Source organism: Sycon ciliatum, chromosome 5 (assembly GCF_964019385.1).
Source record: "Sycon ciliatum chromosome 5, ocSycCili1.1, whole genome shotgun sequence".
Lineage (NCBI taxonomy): Eukaryota > Metazoa > Porifera > Calcarea > Leucosolenida > Sycettidae > Sycon > Sycon ciliatum.
Genome location: NC_088647.1, coordinates 31,036,668 through 31,056,261, shown reverse-complemented (window position 1 = coordinate 31,056,261; position 19,594 = coordinate 31,036,668). Strand labels below are relative to the sequence as shown.

Genomic DNA, 19,594 nt, shown 5'->3' with positions numbered 1-19,594 from the left:
ACAGGTGGAATCCTGATAATTCGAATATGGCTTAATTCAAACATACCGCTTAATTAGAAGTTTTCCAGGACCGATTTCTATCAATACGAGTCCCACATAAAAAATTCTGATAATTTGAACCTCGAACTGGATATGTCCGGTTAATTCGAAGTCCCACAGATTCCACTTGCATAGAAAATGTGTGGGATTTGTGCTGATAATTCGAAGTTAGCAAAGTGTAATTCGAAGTTCACTGTACATTGTACTGGTCAGTTCAGTTTGCATGAGCAGGCTGTGCCGGTCAGCTCAGTATCCGCGGAGTCTGTGTCTAAGGTCAATAGCGCAACTCTGCGTGACCATGAGAGCATTTTGACATACATATTGTGTTGTGGGTTCATGTTTGGATAATTAGAATGTCCGGATAATTAGAAGTTTTTTCCTGGCATTTTGAGGTTCGAATTATCAGGATTCCACCTTTACTACAGTTTCAAAAATACTTCTCTAATTGTTGTACATGTAGTTCCTGGCTAGTCTCTCTCAAGTGCCTGAGAAAGTGGATGTACTTTTTGTTTTTGTGATGCGATGTAGAAAGAAGTCCTATGGATGAGCAGAGGAGGAAGGAAGTGTTCTCAAGCTGCGTCGCCGACATTGTCTACGAGCGAGTACTACTCATGGGCCCTGGTCGCGGTGGAAAAACTGGAGTGTTGAGGTCGCTGCAAGACAAGAGGTTCACGAAGACCGCCAGTACACTTGGCATAGACATGGAAAAGCTTACCTTCACCCTGAATAAGAGCAAAAGAGGAGTGTACCAATTGGAGTCAACGAATGCGTCGCATCACCTAGCCCTGCTGTCTGCCTCAATCGTCGACAAAATTATCGGTGCTGAAGCTGACTCTGGTACTGATGTCAGCGGTACAAACGCCTTCCAACGTCTGGCAGCTGGAGCAGCTGGTGCAGCTGGTGCAGTTTGGGGCACGTTTTTCAAGCGTCTGGATGAGACTTCTGGTTTGGGTGAGAACACACTGTTTGTTGACGTGTGGGATTTGGCAGGGCAGATGCCATTCCACGCGTTACACGACCTTGTGTTTTCACCCGAACGCACCACGTACTGCGTCGTCTTCGATGCCAGCATCGAACTGCATCAACCGTATGCAGACATCTTGACTGATGAAGATGGCGAGGACAATCAGCTCAACATCAGCCAACCCGCCTGTACCTACTTTGATGTCATCGACTCATGGCTATGTACAGCTCGCGAAGCACTTACCGACAACTGCACAGCGCCGATTTTCCTCATTGGCACACACCTGGATAGTATGTCGAAAGATGTTCGCAAACGAAGGAAACAACTGCAACAACTGATGCTCGGCAAGAAGTATACTGACAGCCTATATCCGATCATCTTTGTTGACAACACTGTGTCTGGGTCAAAAGTTGACCAAGGAGTTGCAGAGTTGCGTGAACAGTTGGCCTGCGTCATCCAATCCCGTCGCAGAGAGAAGTTACCAATCTCGTGGCTGCCATTCCCAGAGGTGCTGGAGGCGATTGCACAAAAGACGTCATCGTTCATCATGAGCTACGACAAGGTATGCAGCATTGCTCAGGATGCATTTGGTGATACTGACGTGAATGTGCCTCGTCTCTTGAGCTTGAACCAGTCGCTTGGCTATCTCATTGTCTTTGATGATGAAGGTAGCCACTTTCCATCGGCTACAGCTAGTATGCCACCTGTTGGAGCAGCACAAGCATCATCAGCATCCACACCACGAGCAGCACCACTACAATCACCAGCAGCAGCAGCAGCAGCAGCGCCCACGTCACAATCTCAGCCACAAGCCATGGCAGAAGGAGTAGCAGCCGCAGATTTTGGCCAAAGAAAAAAGGTTCTAGCTAGCACCCCATGGCTGATGTCAGCATCCAAGGCTGTCCTTTCGCCAGCACCGGTGTCGTATAAGCAAGCTGCTGAGTTCAAGGAGCAGTACAAGCTGCTAAAGGATGGCATCCTGTGTGAGTCGCTAGCCATTCACAGATGGCAGCAGGAGAAGGCCACGGAAGGTCTGGTGCGATTTCAGGAGCAGCGCCGAAGTCTTTTTTCACTGCTAGCGTCTCATGGCGTAGTCTATGATGCTGGCGAAGATGATCCATTTTGTACGGGGTACAAAGTCTATTATGTGCCAGTCCATGCCCAGTGTAAGCCGTCACAAGCGCTAGAGTCCAAATCAGCGCCGCTCTACTTGGTTGACGAAGATCCAGACAGGAGCATCACTCAAGCGCATTTTGGCCGAATCACCGTGCGATGCTTGCAAAAGTACCAACCGCACCGGACGAAGGATTTGCGCATGGGCCTCAACGTCTCCATGAGGTGCCAGAATGAGTTTCAGCTTCAACTCTCCTATTCTTCCACAGCCATTTGCATCACAGTGGACAGCGACAAGAGCGAGAAGACAATAGATCACTGCGAGTCTGTTGTTCGCTTCATTCTCAGTGCCACCACAGAGCTGCAGCAGCTGTATGGCCAGCGCCTGCCGCGCCTCCATCCCAGCATTGCGTGTCTGTGCCGCGATGACAGGCGATGCCAGCTTCATAACCAGCCGCACTGCAGGAGCACCGGATGCCAGCACTTTGCAGAGATTGGCGAAGACGTCCGACCAATTCGCTGTGGCCTAAGGCAAGCGCATACCGACCGGCCAACGTGGGATAGATGGATCAAGGTAAACATTGTTATCGCAATAGAAAGGTGTGCGTTCACCCTGCTCATTCTTTCAATGTATAGAGAATATAAGAAAGTTGGCTGCTCTCCACACTGGAGCTCGAAGATTTCCAGCCAACCTGACTTGACACTTGACTGACTCACGACTGACACGCCGGGCACCGACTCTATTCACGGAAATAGACTGAATTACCGTATTTCCCGAATGTGATTACCTTTTTACACTAAAATTCAACTGTAAAAAAGGAGTGTGCGACTTACAATCGAGCATGACTTGCTGCTGAAGTCAATTATAATAATATATCGAATCAATTTTGCCTAAACCTGAAATTGGGGGGGGGGGGGGCTTGTAATCGGGAAGTACGGTACTGCTGAAGTACTGAATAGGATGGTAAACAGTAGGTTTCAGCTAGGCTCCGGCGGATTATGCTCGCATTATGCTCGCGAAATCCTCATATGACCCACGCTCTGCGAAAACCGACCTTAGATGCTTCGTAATTTTTTCGAGAAAAAGAACAAAACGAAAAAAGAAAAAAACGTGACGATCTGTCGATTTTTGAAGATTACAAGGTGAGAGTCATGGCGGAACGAAGCAGAAGACGGTCGCTAACTCAAATTGCTGTGGGCTTCTCCCCAGAGGTTTTAGCCGAACTCCTTCACGATGAATAGTCATTTTTTGGCCTGGTCCAATCGCAGTTCTGATGACAGCAGTGCCGAGGAGAGTCGGATGTGGAATCGCAGGACGTAACGCTGATCGAGCTGGACGGTGATGCGGAGGAGAATTTCGATCAGGCGTCGGTTCTGCCACCAGCCCAGCCCCTCAATGCCGGCAATATACAGAGTGCAGACCAAGAAAAATCGGTTCAAGTACTGTCTACAATCCAGGAGGCGCGTGACAAGTTTGACAAGCGCTGTAGGTGTTCCGCACTGGTGCTGTTTCAAGAGTGTGACACTTGAAACCTTGCTTGCACTTACAGCACACACAGCGCAGGTCCTGATCAAGACAGATCGCTGCTTGTGTGTAGGCGGAAAGCTAGACGTGCTCAGGAGACGTGGTGAGGCTACCCAGCGCGTCCAGCATGCTGGGAGATGTGATAGATGGGGCTCAACAATACTACTCTGAACTACTGAAGTACAGAGTCAGTGGCTGGTGTGGAAGTCATGTACATGCATGTCAGGAAGTCTTTGAGTGTGCCTCCAGGATCAAGCCCTGGGTGCTGAAATCTACAGGCTGCTGTCAGTGCAAGTGTAATCAGCCCAACACAGAACTCTGGAATGCACTGCCTGTGGAAGATGTTGTGGAGCTGAAGCATTTTATAGAGCATTATGCTATGCTAGTATCATGCTATAGTTCATGGCCTCCCTTAACCTGCGGCTCCACATGGACACAACAAGCCAGTACCAACCTACATGTATTTGCCCAGTATCACTACGAAGAAGCTTGTTCACCAGGCGTTCACAAAGCCTGGTGGCAAAGCTGCATACAGTACGTTTGGCAAGATTTGGAAAAGAGACTGCCATGATATCACCGATTACGAAACAATGTGTGCGGCTGATGTAGACATAACTAGATGTTCTAACTACCAGTACCAGATAAAACTATCAATATCCTTTAATCCGGCATTGATCCTAGCTTCTTCACTACTTTGCACCTGCCTCTACGCATCACTCCGGCTGGCATATCCTCAAACAGAGCCAAATACCTCTTCCACCAGATTCGTGAGCAACACCATCCACAGAACAGAGATAGAATGTGTCTATCTCCACAACAGGAAGATCCAATGCCATCATAAACCTTTCCTTTTGAGCATTATGACATACAGATTTATTCTGCAAAGTTTGGTTGCAATCATCCTGCTTGAATTCTTGCTGCATTGGTTCCAAAATGTAGCATAAAATCCTGGATTTTTGCTATTTTTCCTCCAAAAATTGCAGGAAAAGTGCAAAGAAATTGTCATTGTATCTAACTGAATATGTATGCAATCCACCTAAAACTTCACCAGAAGTTGAAGAAAGGGTCCTGGGTCAACAATCCAGCACAAACTCAATTTCGCCAAAATAGCACCTAAGGTCGGTTTTCGCAGAGCACTGGTCATATTATGCTTTGGCACGCAGGGATACATACTCACTTTGTTGTACTTATGGAGCCTCAAAGTTCGGAAAATTGTGCCTTTTCGTACTTGCAAGTGGCCATTAGTACAACAAAATACATGAATATCCCCATACCAAGATCACCATGCATATTAGAGATCAACATGGAAAGAGAAAACATGACTCCTTCTATTCATTAGTTGATTTCTTTTGTAAAAAGAATTTTTCATTGCTAAATTAGTTTGAGTTACCTTTGAAAATTATCATGTTCAACTGTCTTCGTAATCGTCATACTCGTCCAACCGATGTCACCCTCACCCTGCGAAAAATCAGCTCATCTCTCCCGTAGCTCCACCTCTCCTTCCACCATGACCGAACATCACCTATACCTCGTTTTTTTACTTATTATAACAATAACCATAGCCTGCACAGTCGATGGTCTCGATCCAGCGCGCTTCTCTGCACACCTTTTCGGAAAAGTTGCGAAGTAGTTTGTGAAAATGAAGAAAATTGCGATTTCTCGCAAAACAACGGAAAGTTGCGAAAAAAGTGGTCAGCATCTTTGGAAACGGGCTACTCCCGGAACCCTTTATAGCTTTACCATGCGGACCACCAGCAGTGATCAGTTGCATTGTGCACAATTGTGTAGCTGACATACTGAAATTGTAACTACAACCATGTAGTTATGCTCCTACCTCCGAAAGGATGCCTCATTATGCTCCAAATTTTCAACCTCCAAATTATGCCGGCATGATCCGCCGGTGCCTAGTTTCAGCCCGTTTACCATTCATTGCTGGGGTGTGAATGAGGTGGGCCAGTGCATACCCGGCACTAGTATGCTGGAGGTTGAATTTCATCACTTAGAAAATCAAGTGCACGTTTTTTTTTCTTCTTTGGTGTGTTGATGGGTTTTTTCAGCCGTTCTACCCGGACTGCAATGTTGATGACTTGTGTCGCTTAGTTGTTGACGGCGCTGCTGGGATGAATGATGACGGTGAGTGAAACAAATGACTGGTTGATAACTTGGATAGGATGGAAGGAAGACTCTCCTACAATTTGCTCATACAATAGGTGTGTGCATTTCGTTTGCTGTTTGCTCCATCTCATAAGTTCGCATTTTGTTTCTAAGCGTAACGCATTTCGAAACGGGGGAGGGGGTAGCGCCCTTTTCGAATAGAAAAATGACTGTTCGCACATTTTCTGGAACTGTACAATCTACTGTACTAGTGCTAGATCTCTGCAGCAAATGAGTGTGTTTAGGTGGAGATCTGCCTGTGTTTGCAGATCAGCTAACCCTTGCACTGCATGCAAGCAGGCTACTCAGAGGTGCCAAATGTCACACCAGCCTGATCAAACCGTGTACCTGGCCAGCGTTTACAGCAGTACAGTTGTTGTGGAGGAACTATGTTTATGTGCGTGTACATGTCATTGATTGTAGTTGTACTCAGTAAATGCGGTACTACTGACTGAGTCTGCATGCCATTCACGACCGCTCAAGCAAAACATTCATAATTATACATGTACATGTACACAAGCATACCATAGCATGGGACACGGACGTGCACAGTACAATGTAGATAAACACAGAAAATGTGCGATAAGACTTTCGAATAGAGGGGGGAGGTAGGGGGTAAAGTCTATTCGAAATGCGTTACGTTTGCAAAATAAATGCGAACCTATGAAATGCTCCCTTAGATGATTTCCACGGTTGTTGAAGTCTTGGTGGTACTTTCACTGAATTTCTGCTTTGCCTATGTTCGTTTCTATAATGCACATTGTGATAACTGGATGCTCACTTTACTGTGTGTCATTATTTTCTCGGCTTGCCAGACAATCCTTGGTGTGATATTCGCTACAAGAGGCACCATAAGTGGTTTGTCGAGAGACTTCCACCGCGGGAGACTCGCCTTGCGGCGGTCTCGAACGGGCTGATTATGGAGGGTTTTCAACGCTGCCTGATGGATCGCAGTCATCGCACTGATCACAACGAAGAATTTCTCAGAGAGGTCTCTGGCGGTGGTCGTAGGACATTCAAGTTGTTCCTCGAGGTCATTGATGACCTTGGCTACAACTTTGTGAATGTGCGAGCGGAGCTGCAACCGCTAGTGTCGTCTGATACTGAAAGCACTGCTGCCATGACCAGTAAGCATTTTCTACTGCAGTATAGCATGTCTTAGTGTATGCATTCATGCATGCAGGTGTTCAGTGCATGAATCATGCTTGGAGTAGGGGTTGGGGGGGGGGGGGGACTACTGCACTTGAAAGTGCTATTGTGAGCATAAGTTATACTTGTGCTGTTGCCAATACACATGGTGGGTGGTAAGTAAGTTTCGGCAGAACTGTAGTGGTTGAACTGTAATAGAATATCCCATAGTGTGTGATGCAGCCGGTGAGGTGGGAGAGGTTTGTGTGATTTAGATGTTGTCTTTGCTAGATCAGGAATAGTCTTGATGCAAGGGTTTGACGCAAGTGTGGATTTGTGTTTCCTGCATTTGTACTTGTCTTTGACGTTACAAGGTGCAGTGAGTGCTAGTGGAGTGTCTCGTCCGCAGGTGTCCGCGCTTCAGTTCATAGCAGGGGCAACGGTGACAGAGTCTGGGTGAGTTGCAACCATTGCATGCGTATAGCTTCAAACTTGGACCCCCCCTGTCTGTACAACACGCTCCATGCAGGTCAAGGTCTCTTTTTGATTTCCCCATGGTGTCCGGAGTTGCACGCCTTGATCCTTGAGAGTCACAGTGTTCCTACAGATGCAGAAACTCAGTCTAACAGAGTCTCGCACAAACTGTGTACTTTTTTCCATAGCACGGTGTGACTCTTGTGTGCAACGTGACACTTTTCATTGTACACCTCCCTCCTTTCCCGCCTTGAACATAGTTGTGACTACAAGTCTTAGATCAAGGTACACCGGCTAACAGGCAAACAAGTGTTCAGAGCATCTCCGCAGACTGACGATGCTGGATGCATCGACCACACCGGGTCACCTGGTCGTCCGGCCCGCACAGGTTTATCTACGTCTCGCCGGGTTATCTTTCCTAGAGCGGGTGCTATCCAATCCTTGTTTGGTCGCCGGCGTGTAATGAGTCTAACAACCTAGTGCAGGTCGTTCTTCACGCTTCACCTGGTCTTGCACCGTGCCAGTACAATCAGTGCCAATCTGGCGTGCTGCCTCAAGATTATTCTCAGACTGTCGGCATGCAGTATAAACGTGGCTCCGAATGCATGTCTAAATTTCCGGCTGCTGGATTGGGTTCTTGTTTGCAGGAGAATGTTGGAAGATATCTGTGACCAAGAGAATCTCTACTGTCAACTGAACGCAATGTTCAGCCAGGAAGAGCGAGGTGAGTATGCATATGTATAGAGCATTTGATTGCTGCCTGATCGTGATTTATCGTTTTTCTTCTCGTTTTTTTTTACTCTGCTTTGATTTCATTCTATAGTTGTATGTGTGAAAAATGCCATAGTGCTACCATTGCATGGTGATGGTGTTGCCATGGTGTTATGAAGGAATACAGTTGCCATGGTGTTATGAAGAAATACTGTTGCCATGGTGTTATGAAGAAATGGTGTTGCTGTGGACCAAGTAGTTATTAGGACGCAATGTCTTATTATTGGTATCGATGAGGTTGGACAAGGATTGGACTAGACGAGACAAGATTAGAACTGACGATAACTAGACCAAGGATTCGACTACTCAAGATTAGACTCTTCCAAGTCTTGTTATATATGTACGAGGAATTACTATAATAAATGTACTGTACAGTGCAATGCATAAGCGCGCCCAATTAGTTGGCGCGCATATGATGTGTACAGCCCGGCCATGTACACTAGAAACTAGAAAGGGATGTAATTAGATCAAATGTACGGTGGTTTATGTGCAGGGTCAGAAGGAGGGAAAACGGGCTACAAATGTGTATGGTACTAATTATTGCATGCAGAGGCAGCGGGGAAATGCGTCAAATATGGAGGTTATGCTGTGTGTACGGTGCTACATGGGGGTTATGAAATGTGTATCATTATTGCATGCAGGGGTAGGGGGAAATGGTACAATTATGGGGATTATGAAATGTGTATAAACTATTGCATACAGGTGAGTTATCCAAATATGGAGTGGGTATAACATATGGTGTCATTAAGAAATGGTGTTCCCATGGTTACTATTGATTGTTTAGATGACCTGGCCTGTGCAGTTGTGGAGGAAGTGACTGGCGACTGGGAGAACGCTGAGCAGGTCATAAAAGACTCATGCCGCAGACGTCGTCAGCAAGCGCCTGATCATCGTGATGCGAAGGCCATCCTCACCTACTGGATGCGTAAGCGTGACAGTCCACCGTGCACAGATCACATGATCAAGCTGATGCGTGATGTTTGTCCCTCGCGTGTCTGTGACATCAAGGTGCTGCTGAGGTGAGTACTGGCTCCATTCTGCTGCTGCTGCTGCTGTTGTTGTTGCTGCTAGTGCTGGTGGTGGTGGTGCTGCTGCTGCTTTTGTTGCTACTGCTGGTGGTGGTGCTGCTACTGCTGCTTTTGTTGCGACTGCTGGTGGTGGTGCTGCTGCTGCTTTTGTTGCTACTGCTGGTTGTGGTGCTGCTGCTGCTTTTGTTGCGACTGCTGGTGGTGGTGCTGCTGCTGCTTTTGTTGTGACTGCTGTGATGGTGGTGGTGGTGATGCTGCTTCTGCCGCCCATAGTTCAAATTCAGACTTTGTTATGTGTTTGTGTGGAACTGCTGGTAATTGCTCTGTGAGGCTATACAGGTGGTTGTAGTCAGGGTGTATTGTAAAAGCAGAAAAGCTAGTCGGTGAATAATGTCGTCCAACTCCAATGAAAGGGAGATTGTGCAGTTGAAAATTTAGTCCATGGACATAAAACATATCGAGAACCTGGAGAAATCGACATTCGTCCAGAATTGAATTTACTACGAATACTAGTACTCCTTGGCAGGCAGGCAGGCATAGAGGGATGGTCTAAGACCATGATTGAGAAACAGAGGGTACCAGGTTCAAGTCCTGCTTGGAAGCGGAAGGATTTTTTCCAGCCGTGCTGCGACCCACAGTTAATTGGGAACTCGTGCCCTGGCACGAGGGAAACATGGATGCAGTGAATGGGATTTTCGGTCTTTGAACACTTTGTGGTGGGTCTGATCTACTCACCTCCCACCGTTTAGGAGCTGCATCTGCGCCTTGATCCAAGAGGGTGGTGGCGTTCATACGAATGCGGAAAACTCGGCCTTTGGCTGAGTCTCACGCGAACGGTGATTTTTTTGGACGGAAAGACGAAATGAAATTCCAGACGAATATTTCTGCTTTAGGGGCCATCCGTAAATACATGTATAGTTATTTATTTAGAAACGAGTCGTTCAGGGGGAGAGGTTGAGCGCCTGCTCGTTTCTCGAAAAATATCAATGAAGAGCTCACTGACTTGTCAGTTTAAAAGTACTCTGGCAAGGTACTTTCGGGCTTAGTTTAAATCTGGCTTTGGGAAATTTATTTTTCATTGCCACCAGGTTCGGCCTCATTTTCTCTGTGCTGCGCTGATGAGTCCACAAAGGACGAAACAGTTCTGTCCGCAGATTGAATGTACAGTTTGTAAGTATGGGAACGTCCAAGAATAGAAATAAAAAGTATCGATACTATGAACCGTTTCTACGTGTTCGTTTCTCAGGGAGGGGGGGGGGGGGGGGGAGTGGGGTTGAAGAGAAATGACTAGTTTTTGTTTCTAAACAAATATCAGTTTTTACGGATGCCCCCTTATACAATAGTACCACGTGGTTTTTTACAACTCCTTTCGTTATGGTCTATGAAATTTGAGGGCTCGCTTGAGAGCCGTCCGTCAGTTTCATCGGTACCCGCTTGCCCCGAGTTGAGTTGCACGGCGCAGGGTGTCAAGGGATGGGTGGACTGGGACCACTGGATCCGGGCCAATGATCGCGTTCCGCAGCCCCGGCTGCTCAATGACATCCGATAGTGCGAGTCGAGTTTTGCACCCTGCACCAGTTGACCATCCCAGTGTGCGCAGGTCTAGGCCAGGTGTGCACAGCTCGAGGCGTGGCCAAGACCTGACTGATCAGATCTCATTCAGCAAACACTGTACAATCATGGACTTTGCAGGACCAATCCGTCCAATGTTGTCCTTGTGCCATGTACTTCTGTTGTTGCCTGCAGTTCGACTGAGCCATCCAACTGAGCCAGTGACCTGTTTACGCCACTCCATCACCATGGATACCAGCATCAAGATGGCTACCAGCATCACCATGGATATAAGTAACACGAGTACATGTGATCATTGTATATACCGTACCCTGGACCAACAGTAGCCGCGGCTTTAGTTCTGCTTAACGTGCTACGTTGTATGTGACATCATAGCCACCCTCCGAGTTTCTGTGTATTCCCTCTCCTCCAACCGTCGCTAATTCTGACCTGCTTTTCTCAGCCAGTGCAGTGCAATGTGCTGCAAGCTGGCATTCTTGTTTTCGATGGCGGTTGCTTTTTTCTTTGTTTTAAATATTCCTCTCAGTAGTCTGTGTGTGTGCGTGTGTGTGTGTGTGTGTGTGTGTGTGTGTCTGTGTGTGTGTGTGTGTGTGTGCGTGTCTGTGTGTGTGTGTGTGTGTGTGCGTGTGTGTGTGTGTGTGTGTGTGAGCGTGCGTGCGTGCGTGTGTGTGTGTGTGTGTGCGTGTGCGTGTGTGTGTGTGTGTGTCTGTGTGTGTGTGTGTGTGTGTGTGTACGTGTGTGTGTGTGTCCGGAGTGGCGTACCATTGCCCGTCGACAACCCAAGGCACCCTCTGCTGCTGGCTACGGTTACGCCTACGGCCGCATGTTCGGTTGAAGCGGCGACCTGAAACGCCATCAGTTGTTTGTAGGCTTGCTTGAAATATCTAGTGTCCTGTCTTTAGTAGCCACTTGCACACTCTAGTTAAACCGCCTGGCTAATGCAAACTCTAACTGCACTACGCTGTGCACGTACACGGAGTGCAGCTGTATTCGCGAAACGCTTTTTTCCTATTTCTTGTGTGTATGCTGCTACTAGTGCTGGTCGTGTCCGATGTCACGTGATTGCTGCACATTGCTCTGTGTCTGCCTTCCAGAGCCTGTGCAGTGGTCCAGTCCGCTGGGCTGCGCTGTACATGTAAATATATGATGTTCTCCCTCTCTTTTCTCTCACTCACTCTCTCTCTCTCTCTCTCTCTCTCACACTCTCTCTCTCTCTCTCTGTGTGTGTGTGTGTGTCTCTCTCTCTCTCTCTCTCTCTCTCTCTCTCTCTCTCTCTCTCTCTCTCTCTCTCTCCCTCTCTTTTCTGTCTCTCTCTCTCTCTCTCTCTCTCTCTCTCTCTCTCTCTCTCTCTCTCTCTCTCTCTCTCTCTCTCTCTCTCTCTCTCTCTCTCTCTCTCTCGTTCTTTGGATCAAACTTCTATTATGTGTTACTGTATTTCTTCTATCGCAATGTGCTGACGAACAGAATTCAGTCTGTTATGTATTTATATCCCTATCCTCACTGTACTACTACTAGTACATGCCTGTCCTCCCATCCTGATTTTCTGCTATGCATCCCCTATCCCCGGACTGCCATGCATCAATTGTTTCCATCCCTCTACAAACATTGACTGAACGGTAGCATGTCCTAGAGTGACATCAGCCACTTACCCCCATGTACGGTCACGGCTAGCTGCTCTATGTACTAGTATGTCTATGTGTGAGTCTGACTCCCCCTCCCCCCCCCCCCACCCCTCTCTCGCCCTTTCTCTCGTCCTCTCCTTTTTCATCCCTGTCTCTGTCTCTCTTTCTCCCACACTTCTGTAATTTTCATTTCTTTTCTTCACTGCCGATCACAGCCCATGCGTTCACCGAACAGGCAAACCATTCTCTCCCCTCTCGGCCTTGACGGTCCCCGATTTGGCTGTGTGCATGTGTGTGCATGTGTGTACATGTGTGTACAGGGTGAGCTTGTAATCGTGTGTCTGGGGGACTGCACTGCAATGGTTGATATTCCTAAAGTGTGTTTCCCCCCAGACTCAGTTCCTCCAGCTGTTGAGGAGACTGGTATTACATGAAGTAAATGGTGTAAACTATCTCGTCAAGAAAGATATTATTCATGATGGAACGGAGTGGTAATAATACAACTCTAGGGGCATGGCGGTGGAATTCGTGTGGCAATTTATCAATCAGGAATATCTCAGACATCGCTGTGGCTAGTTGCTAACCCAGGCAAACGATGGTGTGCTGATGCACACATACACATACATGCATGCACACACGCACAAAAAACGTGCACGTATCAAGCAACCATGGACACGTGCACAAACAAGCACATATCAAGCCTGGGCATGTGCGCGTACCAAGCTATGTGTTCTTATCCTGCCCAGTCCATATTGCACGGAACATCTCTGGCACACTTCTCCTGAAAAACACAACAGACAGCAAACAAACACAAGCATGCATGTGCACACACACACACACACACACAAAACGCACAACACGTTTTAAAATCGATTTGAATATAGTTTAAAAAATAAACCAAGCCTTTAGAACAAGAGTCTTTCAACTACAAACAAGGCCTCAGCACCATTATGACATGATAATAGGGTGTACCTGGAGCAAGAGATGCAGTTTGCCACAACCACGGCAAGCCGATACAAACGCATGCATCAAAGTCGCGCGCCATCCATGCGCTGGCACACTGTTTCAAGAAAAGTGCGCATTAATTAACAAATCCTTCAAAACCACCACCACCACAACACAACACAACACCAGCACAGATTGCACTCGCAGACTGCGCCCCACATGAATTCGCTGTGCTCTTCAGGTTTTGAGAGAAATCTACAGATTGCACGAACCACACACTGGAATTTTGCACCACACATACTTGAGTGTGCTCCCAGAAGTCTCCCAGAAGTCTCGCAGAAGCTCAGGCACACGGTTTCACCGTGCCTGGTCTGCGCCATCTGGGATTTCTCAGATTGCGCAGAACTGCCTGCGCAATCTGCAGATTGCGCAAATTCTCAGATTGCTCGGAACATATACAAGGGAGAGTTATACAGAGAGACGGACGGGCAGACGGACGGACAGACGGACGGACGGACGGACGGACGGACGGACGGACGGACGGACGGACGGACGGACGGATGGTGGTGGATGGATGTATGGACAAAGGAACAGACAGGCAGAAATACATACATACGGAAGGAGAAACATGTAGACCGATGGACAGACATGCAGACAGACAGACAGCCAGACACACAGACAGACACACAAACAGACAGACACACAGACACACACACACACACACAAACACACACACACACACAAACACACACACACAGATACAGGGGAAAGACAGATGGACAGCGACAGAACAGGGGCGTCGGGCACGGTACGGTCACTACGGTATTGACCATACCACTTTTTGCCACAGGTACCTCGTAATTTGATAAAATACACTCATCTGGACTCTAAATTTCAAATATTTCGGCTCAGCCACCCCTCCCACATGAGTAAATTGTACTTCAGATGGCTGACCGTACCACACTAAAATATCTTCCGACGGAGCAGAGAAGCGGCCAGAGATGAAGAAGTTCTCCAGAGTTCATGAGAATCACACCAAAACAGTCACTGAAAACTGGGTACTGGAGGGGTGGTGGGGGGGGGGGGGGGGGCTTGGTGGGAGGAGTGGAGAGAAATGTCACTCACTGTCCACGGCACATAGCCCTTGCAGTAAGTCAGTCAATTTCTGCAGAATTCCCTCACCAGCTACTTACTCTCCAGCCAAAAAAAAGGCACAAAATGTAGGAAAAAAAGGTTCTACCGAGATTTGAACTCGGATCGCTGGATTCAAAGTCCAGAGTGCTAACCATTACACCATAGAACCCTTTTCTGGTGCTACAGCCATGCTGATGTGAAAGTAAGACACGGACGCCCTGGGAACATTTGTAGAGTTGCTCTCAGCTGATGTGTTTGTGCAGTCTGTAACGATAATAACGATATGAACAGGTCACATATTGCCCGCATAAACAAATCATACGGGGGTCATGCATCTGTCAATGATCGTTAACCAGAGTTGCTTGTTGGTGGCGAGGTTGAGGCATTCCTGAATCGGCACATTCAGAGGTTTGAGGTCTTCTTTGATCTTGTCGACCCATCTCTTAACTTCTCTTAACTGTAACGATGCACGACTCCAAAAAACACTATCATAGCATTGCACACGGTGACACAGAGCACCACGCAGCATGTGTCGTGTGTAAGATAGCTCTATTCTAATGAATACTGAGCACTGTACCGAGCCGAAGGACTCTTATTTTGCTATCGTAGAATTGCGTACACAACACCACGTGTTGGATGTAGACGCCCAGTGCTATGGAATCACGGTCATTCCGAGCCCCGGGACGCACTGACACGGAGCGCGCTAACTTGACTCACATGATTGCACTTCACAGAGCATCAGCACCGTAGATGACTACACACATGCACAGTTGCGCTCACTGAAATCCGACCCAAAGTTCAAAACTGACGCCCCGGACCACGGGTTCCGATTAGGGCCTGGTCAGACTGCGGCAAAATCGAAATAATCCTAGGATTATAATCCGAATCTCCATAGTAACTTGCCGCCAGAGCGGCAAAAGCGAGAGTTGACGCTCCAAAAAAAAAAGCAAGAACGGACCACGCTTTTCCGCTCCAAACAGGATTTGACGCTGATACGCCATTGACGCTGATAATCACTGATTTTTTCATCTCGATATCGAGGAGCTAATTGGCCACGGACAATAACAAAACTCATAAGGATGGTTGCAAGGATTGCACTGAAGGTGTTGGCGATCCCCAAGGTGAAGGAATTTGACGTTGTTCGTGGAGATTACCACTTGACGCTCGAAATGAAGTTTGAATTTTCACTGTCCCAACATGTGTAGTGTGATCGCGATTCAAATTCTGGACGCTGTTCTGTTTTCGTCAGGCAACCAAAATTTTCCGCAGTCTGACCAGGCCCTTACATCAATTATGTACTACTACTGGCACATTTGTACGTCCAGCTGCACTCGTACCGGTTTCCAGGGCCAGGTCAAGGGCCGTGCAAGTTTAGGGCACAAAATACCATGGCTGGTTATAATCGCCCACATCATATTTACATTGGGTAACGCCACATGACTGTGCGTAATAATAATAATTTTTTTAAAGACACCCTTTCATGCCGTGGAATGTCTCAGTACTCCTTGTCAGTTTTGTGCTAGATCGTTCACGTCTGACTGTTCGAAATCTGGCTTAGTTGGTGGACTCGATCGCACTACTTATGCCCACAATTTCCATGTCACAAGTTTTTCCTTGGCTCACCATCTGAGTTCTGAATACACACATTTTGGGTTGGATTTCACCGCGCACATCTGCAGATGCACACAGTGAGTGCGTTCGATTACACACTTGAATCGATTCATGAATCGATTCAAGTCCATTCAAGTCGTTCGATTTCATGTCATGAGTCCTGGAATCGATTCGGAATCCATTCACTCTATTCACATGGGGTGATGTGAATAGCGCGAATCGATTCATGAATCGATTCGTGAATCGATTCGCGTGCATAATCGAACGCACTCAGTACGTACACAGTGCAGGACACGCAGGGATATTCTCACCCGAGGAACAGCTGCCAGGCGGTGTGTGACTGCTGCGACAGCGTTTCACGCAGCAGCGCACGCGTCTTGAGCCGCTCCACGATGAACGGGCTGCGATAGCGCCCCGCTTGCTTCGTCCTGCAAGGGAGCGAACAAACAAGATGAAAGAGATTGCAGGACACGAGTCACATACATGTACAACACGAGAAGAAGTGAGTATTTACTGCATGATTGCATGCACTGTATGCACCACAACGTGCCATAAGACCTCCAGTCGGGAATCTCACTGATATAAATACACCCTCGCTTGAATAGACAGTGAAAGTTTGTATCCTTGGAGATGGTTTGGCCTGGAGAGCAGTATAATAATTATAAGTGGTACTTTTCAGGCACAATCTTCCTCAGCCTACTCAAGCTCAACTGCTGAGGGGTGAATTCCCCGAAACACTGTATTGAGCAGGGAGTGGTGCTTTCTTGCAGGCTTGCCGAGAGGAAGGTGCGACGTGCTCCTCGTGTGCTCCGGATGGCAGTCGTGACTCGTGAGTCATTCAAGTGTCAAGTTAGTTCGGCAAGAAGCGTGTGTTCCCAGTTGGAACAATCAACTTCATGACTTTTACCGCCGAAGTCGCAACTTCTAAGTTCGTATAAAAAACTTACTTTTCTAGAATCAAATGAAGAAGCGCGATATTGCGCTTAGAGGTCCCTTGATACACGCTTGACTCCTCTGTCAGATACTTTTTCTTTCGTAATTTTCTAGTTCCTGTCCTCTCTTCTCTAAATTCGGCTGATCCATTCGCCTTTATATCATTGGGCCTAGTGAGCTTTTATTGTGCGAATTAAAATAAACCAACCATCCAACCAACCAACCAGAGGTAACAGACGTTCTATGTGCTAACACACGCAGAAAAGGGGCAAACTGACACTGTTAGGTGCGCTAAGTATACTGAGGACATCATCGGTATTTGCGCTACAGATTCTAGCACTCTGAAATAAAATAACGTAGCATACATGTACTAAAAACAAGGGTGACAGTTCAGACTTGGCGCTCCTACACATGATTACATTGAGTCAACAACTAAGTACAAATAAATATTCCAACAACACCAACTGATCGTGCATATCACAAGCTGAGGGAATGGACCAACGTTCAGATTGCAAGCAAATTCTAAAGGAAAAGCATAACATTGGTTTTTCAGTCAAGTGTCAAGTTCGGCAAGAAGCGCGTATTCCTTGTTGGAACGACCAATTTCATGATATTAAAAGCATTCTTATAAAAGTAGCATGCACAGCAACCGTTGAGAAAATAGCTCGCGGCCCGAAAGTGCTATGTCTCACAAGGCTTCAAGATAATGCACTGCAACATAAAGCAACACGCATGCTAAGGCAGGAAATAGAAATGACTCGATGAAGATTTAGTGGAAAGAAGAGTGCCCGAGGAATTCCTAAAGGCAGTGGATCTCCACATTGCTAGGCCCTGTGCGTGCCATTGTCTCTTGGTAACAGCTGCAAGAGGTCTTCAACTCCTCAAAGGTCTTCAACCAGCGCGTTTTGTTATCCGTACAGATCATTTCGAAGTTTAACTCAACCCAGGCAAAGTTGTAGAGAAAACAGCGACAGGGAAAGTGCTCACCCATTTCATAAAAGCTGCTGCAGTTTTGGAGAACGTTCCTCGTCATCGGCAGTCGACCAGTTACAGTTTCGGTGATGAACTCCATGCGTAAAGACTTGTCAACTAGATGAAGATTGGCTTCAGGCAGGAAATGTGGTGTTGAAAGATTTTTGGTGCTTTCAATCTCAGTGCAAGTGATCTGGCAATCTTCCTGCAAAACAGTCTTCTCACTTTTATCCAATGATGACTTCCTCATTAAGGACTCGCACACTGGCTGGCTTCTTTGGTTGCTTGGTGATAGCGTGGAGGAGTTGCTGGAGGATGATAACGAAAGGGTCGTTGACTGGATTGCCCGAGCATTTGATGACGTCATATTGGCCCAGGTCACCATTAGAAGTGTCCAGAACAAAATGGACGGTTTCACAGATTCGCACTGCATCATTATTCTGCTAGATAACCTTGAATGATAGGTTTGTTGATAAACTTGGCAATTTCGGTGCCTCACTTTTTGCACGTAAAAGCCTTGAGGCTGACTGGATTTGAATCTCTCAGCTGTCTGTTCGTCTAGAAAAACTCTCTGTCTCTGGTGTTCTACTTTTCATCTCCTAGTTGGCCTATTATATATTCTTCTGAGATGATGTTTTTGGGAAATACCTCCCCATCCTTATTCGAAGAGAAACAATTATCGAATCTAGAAAGTGGCAGCATGTTCAAGATGATGATGTAGCATTAGTGGCATGAGCAAGTGCATGCTTTCCTATCCAGCCTGGTAGCTTGGATTGAAAGTGCTGTTCCACTTTCAGCTCTTGTTTCACATCAAAGATACTTCCTCAGCTTTTTTTCATCTTGATTTTTCTTCCGCAATCTCTTCTGATTATGCAGTGCGCACAAAGTGAAACAGGAGAATGGCTTTGATCAACCTGGGGTATTCCTCTCCGGTCAAATTAAATACGATATTGATATCAGTCTGAAATCGAGATTTTGCGAGATCAACAATTGAGCAAGCTCCAGACTGTAATGGGTGGGGAGCGATATTGGTGGGCCCAAAGAACGGTGATGTAATAGGCGAAAGTGGAAATGACTGAGTATTGAGATGTGCCTCAGACGATCATCTCCAGACGCTATCACAGTCTACAGTCTCGATCATGCACTCATACATACACTTGTTTTGGGCCATACTGTTTGCAGTGCATGGCGAGATGCACTCACTGAGCACTGGCATGGGAACCACTACTACTCGCTAGCTGAAGGGAGATGAGGTCATGTTCAGATGTAACTGAAACCAGTCTTGTGCAATCCCAAAAAACATCCCTCAGTTCTGCTACATTCTATTCCGGTTTTTGGCAATTAGCTCGTGCTCAGCGGTAGCAGATCTGATTCGCCAAAGCCAATATGTGTGAATAAGGTGCAGATCTGTGCACAGGTATGGGAGATAATGCACAATCGCGTACCTGCAGCGATTTTCTTTGGCTCGTACGGTGAATGATGTTCTGAGCGATCTTTCTCATTTGAATGGGAATAGGAGATTACGCGAATCCTTGCAAACCCTGTAACACCGTTTTTGTTGAATGATGGAGCTCCGCTGCTTCGCCCCGCGGCGGGGAAAACGGAGGAA

General features: G+C 47.0%; 1 protein-coding gene and 1 non-coding gene across 2 annotated transcripts; one reads left to right on the top strand and one right to left on the bottom strand.

Annotated features, from left to right (window-relative positions):
- Window positions 1-525: 525 nt before the first annotated feature.
- LOC135818324 (uncharacterized) lies at window positions 526-12,650 on the top strand. The gene is made up of 7 exons (XM_065331680.1): window positions 526-2,690; window positions 5,699-5,774; window positions 6,611-6,922; window positions 7,298-7,379; window positions 8,045-8,121; window positions 8,953-9,187; window positions 10,943-12,650. Exons 1-7 carry the CDS (start codon window positions 579-581, stop codon window positions 10,962-10,964), a joined length of 2,916 nt encoding a protein of 971 aa, XP_065187752.1. The 5' UTR covers window positions 526-578; the 3' UTR covers window positions 10,965-12,650.
- A 1,916-nt stretch (window positions 12,651-14,566) lies between these two features.
- On the bottom strand, window positions 14,567-14,638 carry Trnaq-uug (transfer RNA glutamine (anticodon UUG)). Its single transcript has one exon. It is a non-coding gene; the product is annotated as a tRNA-Gln (tRNA).
- Window positions 14,639-19,594: the final 4,956 nt, after the last annotated feature.

Excerpts from the sequence above, each read along its gene's own strand:
- LOC135818324 (XM_065331680.1), top strand. The coding sequence starts at position 579 with ATGGATGAGCAGAGGAGGAAGGAAGTGTTCTCAAGCTGCGTCGCCGAC. Across the intron at positions 5,775-6,610 it reads TGCTGGGATGAATGATGACG|ACAATCCTTGGTGTGATATT; the intron begins GTGAGTGAAACA and ends TCGGCTTGCCAG. Across the intron at positions 8,122-8,952 it reads GTTCAGCCAGGAAGAGCGAG|ATGACCTGGCCTGTGCAGTT; the intron begins GTGAGTATGCAT and ends TTGATTGTTTAG.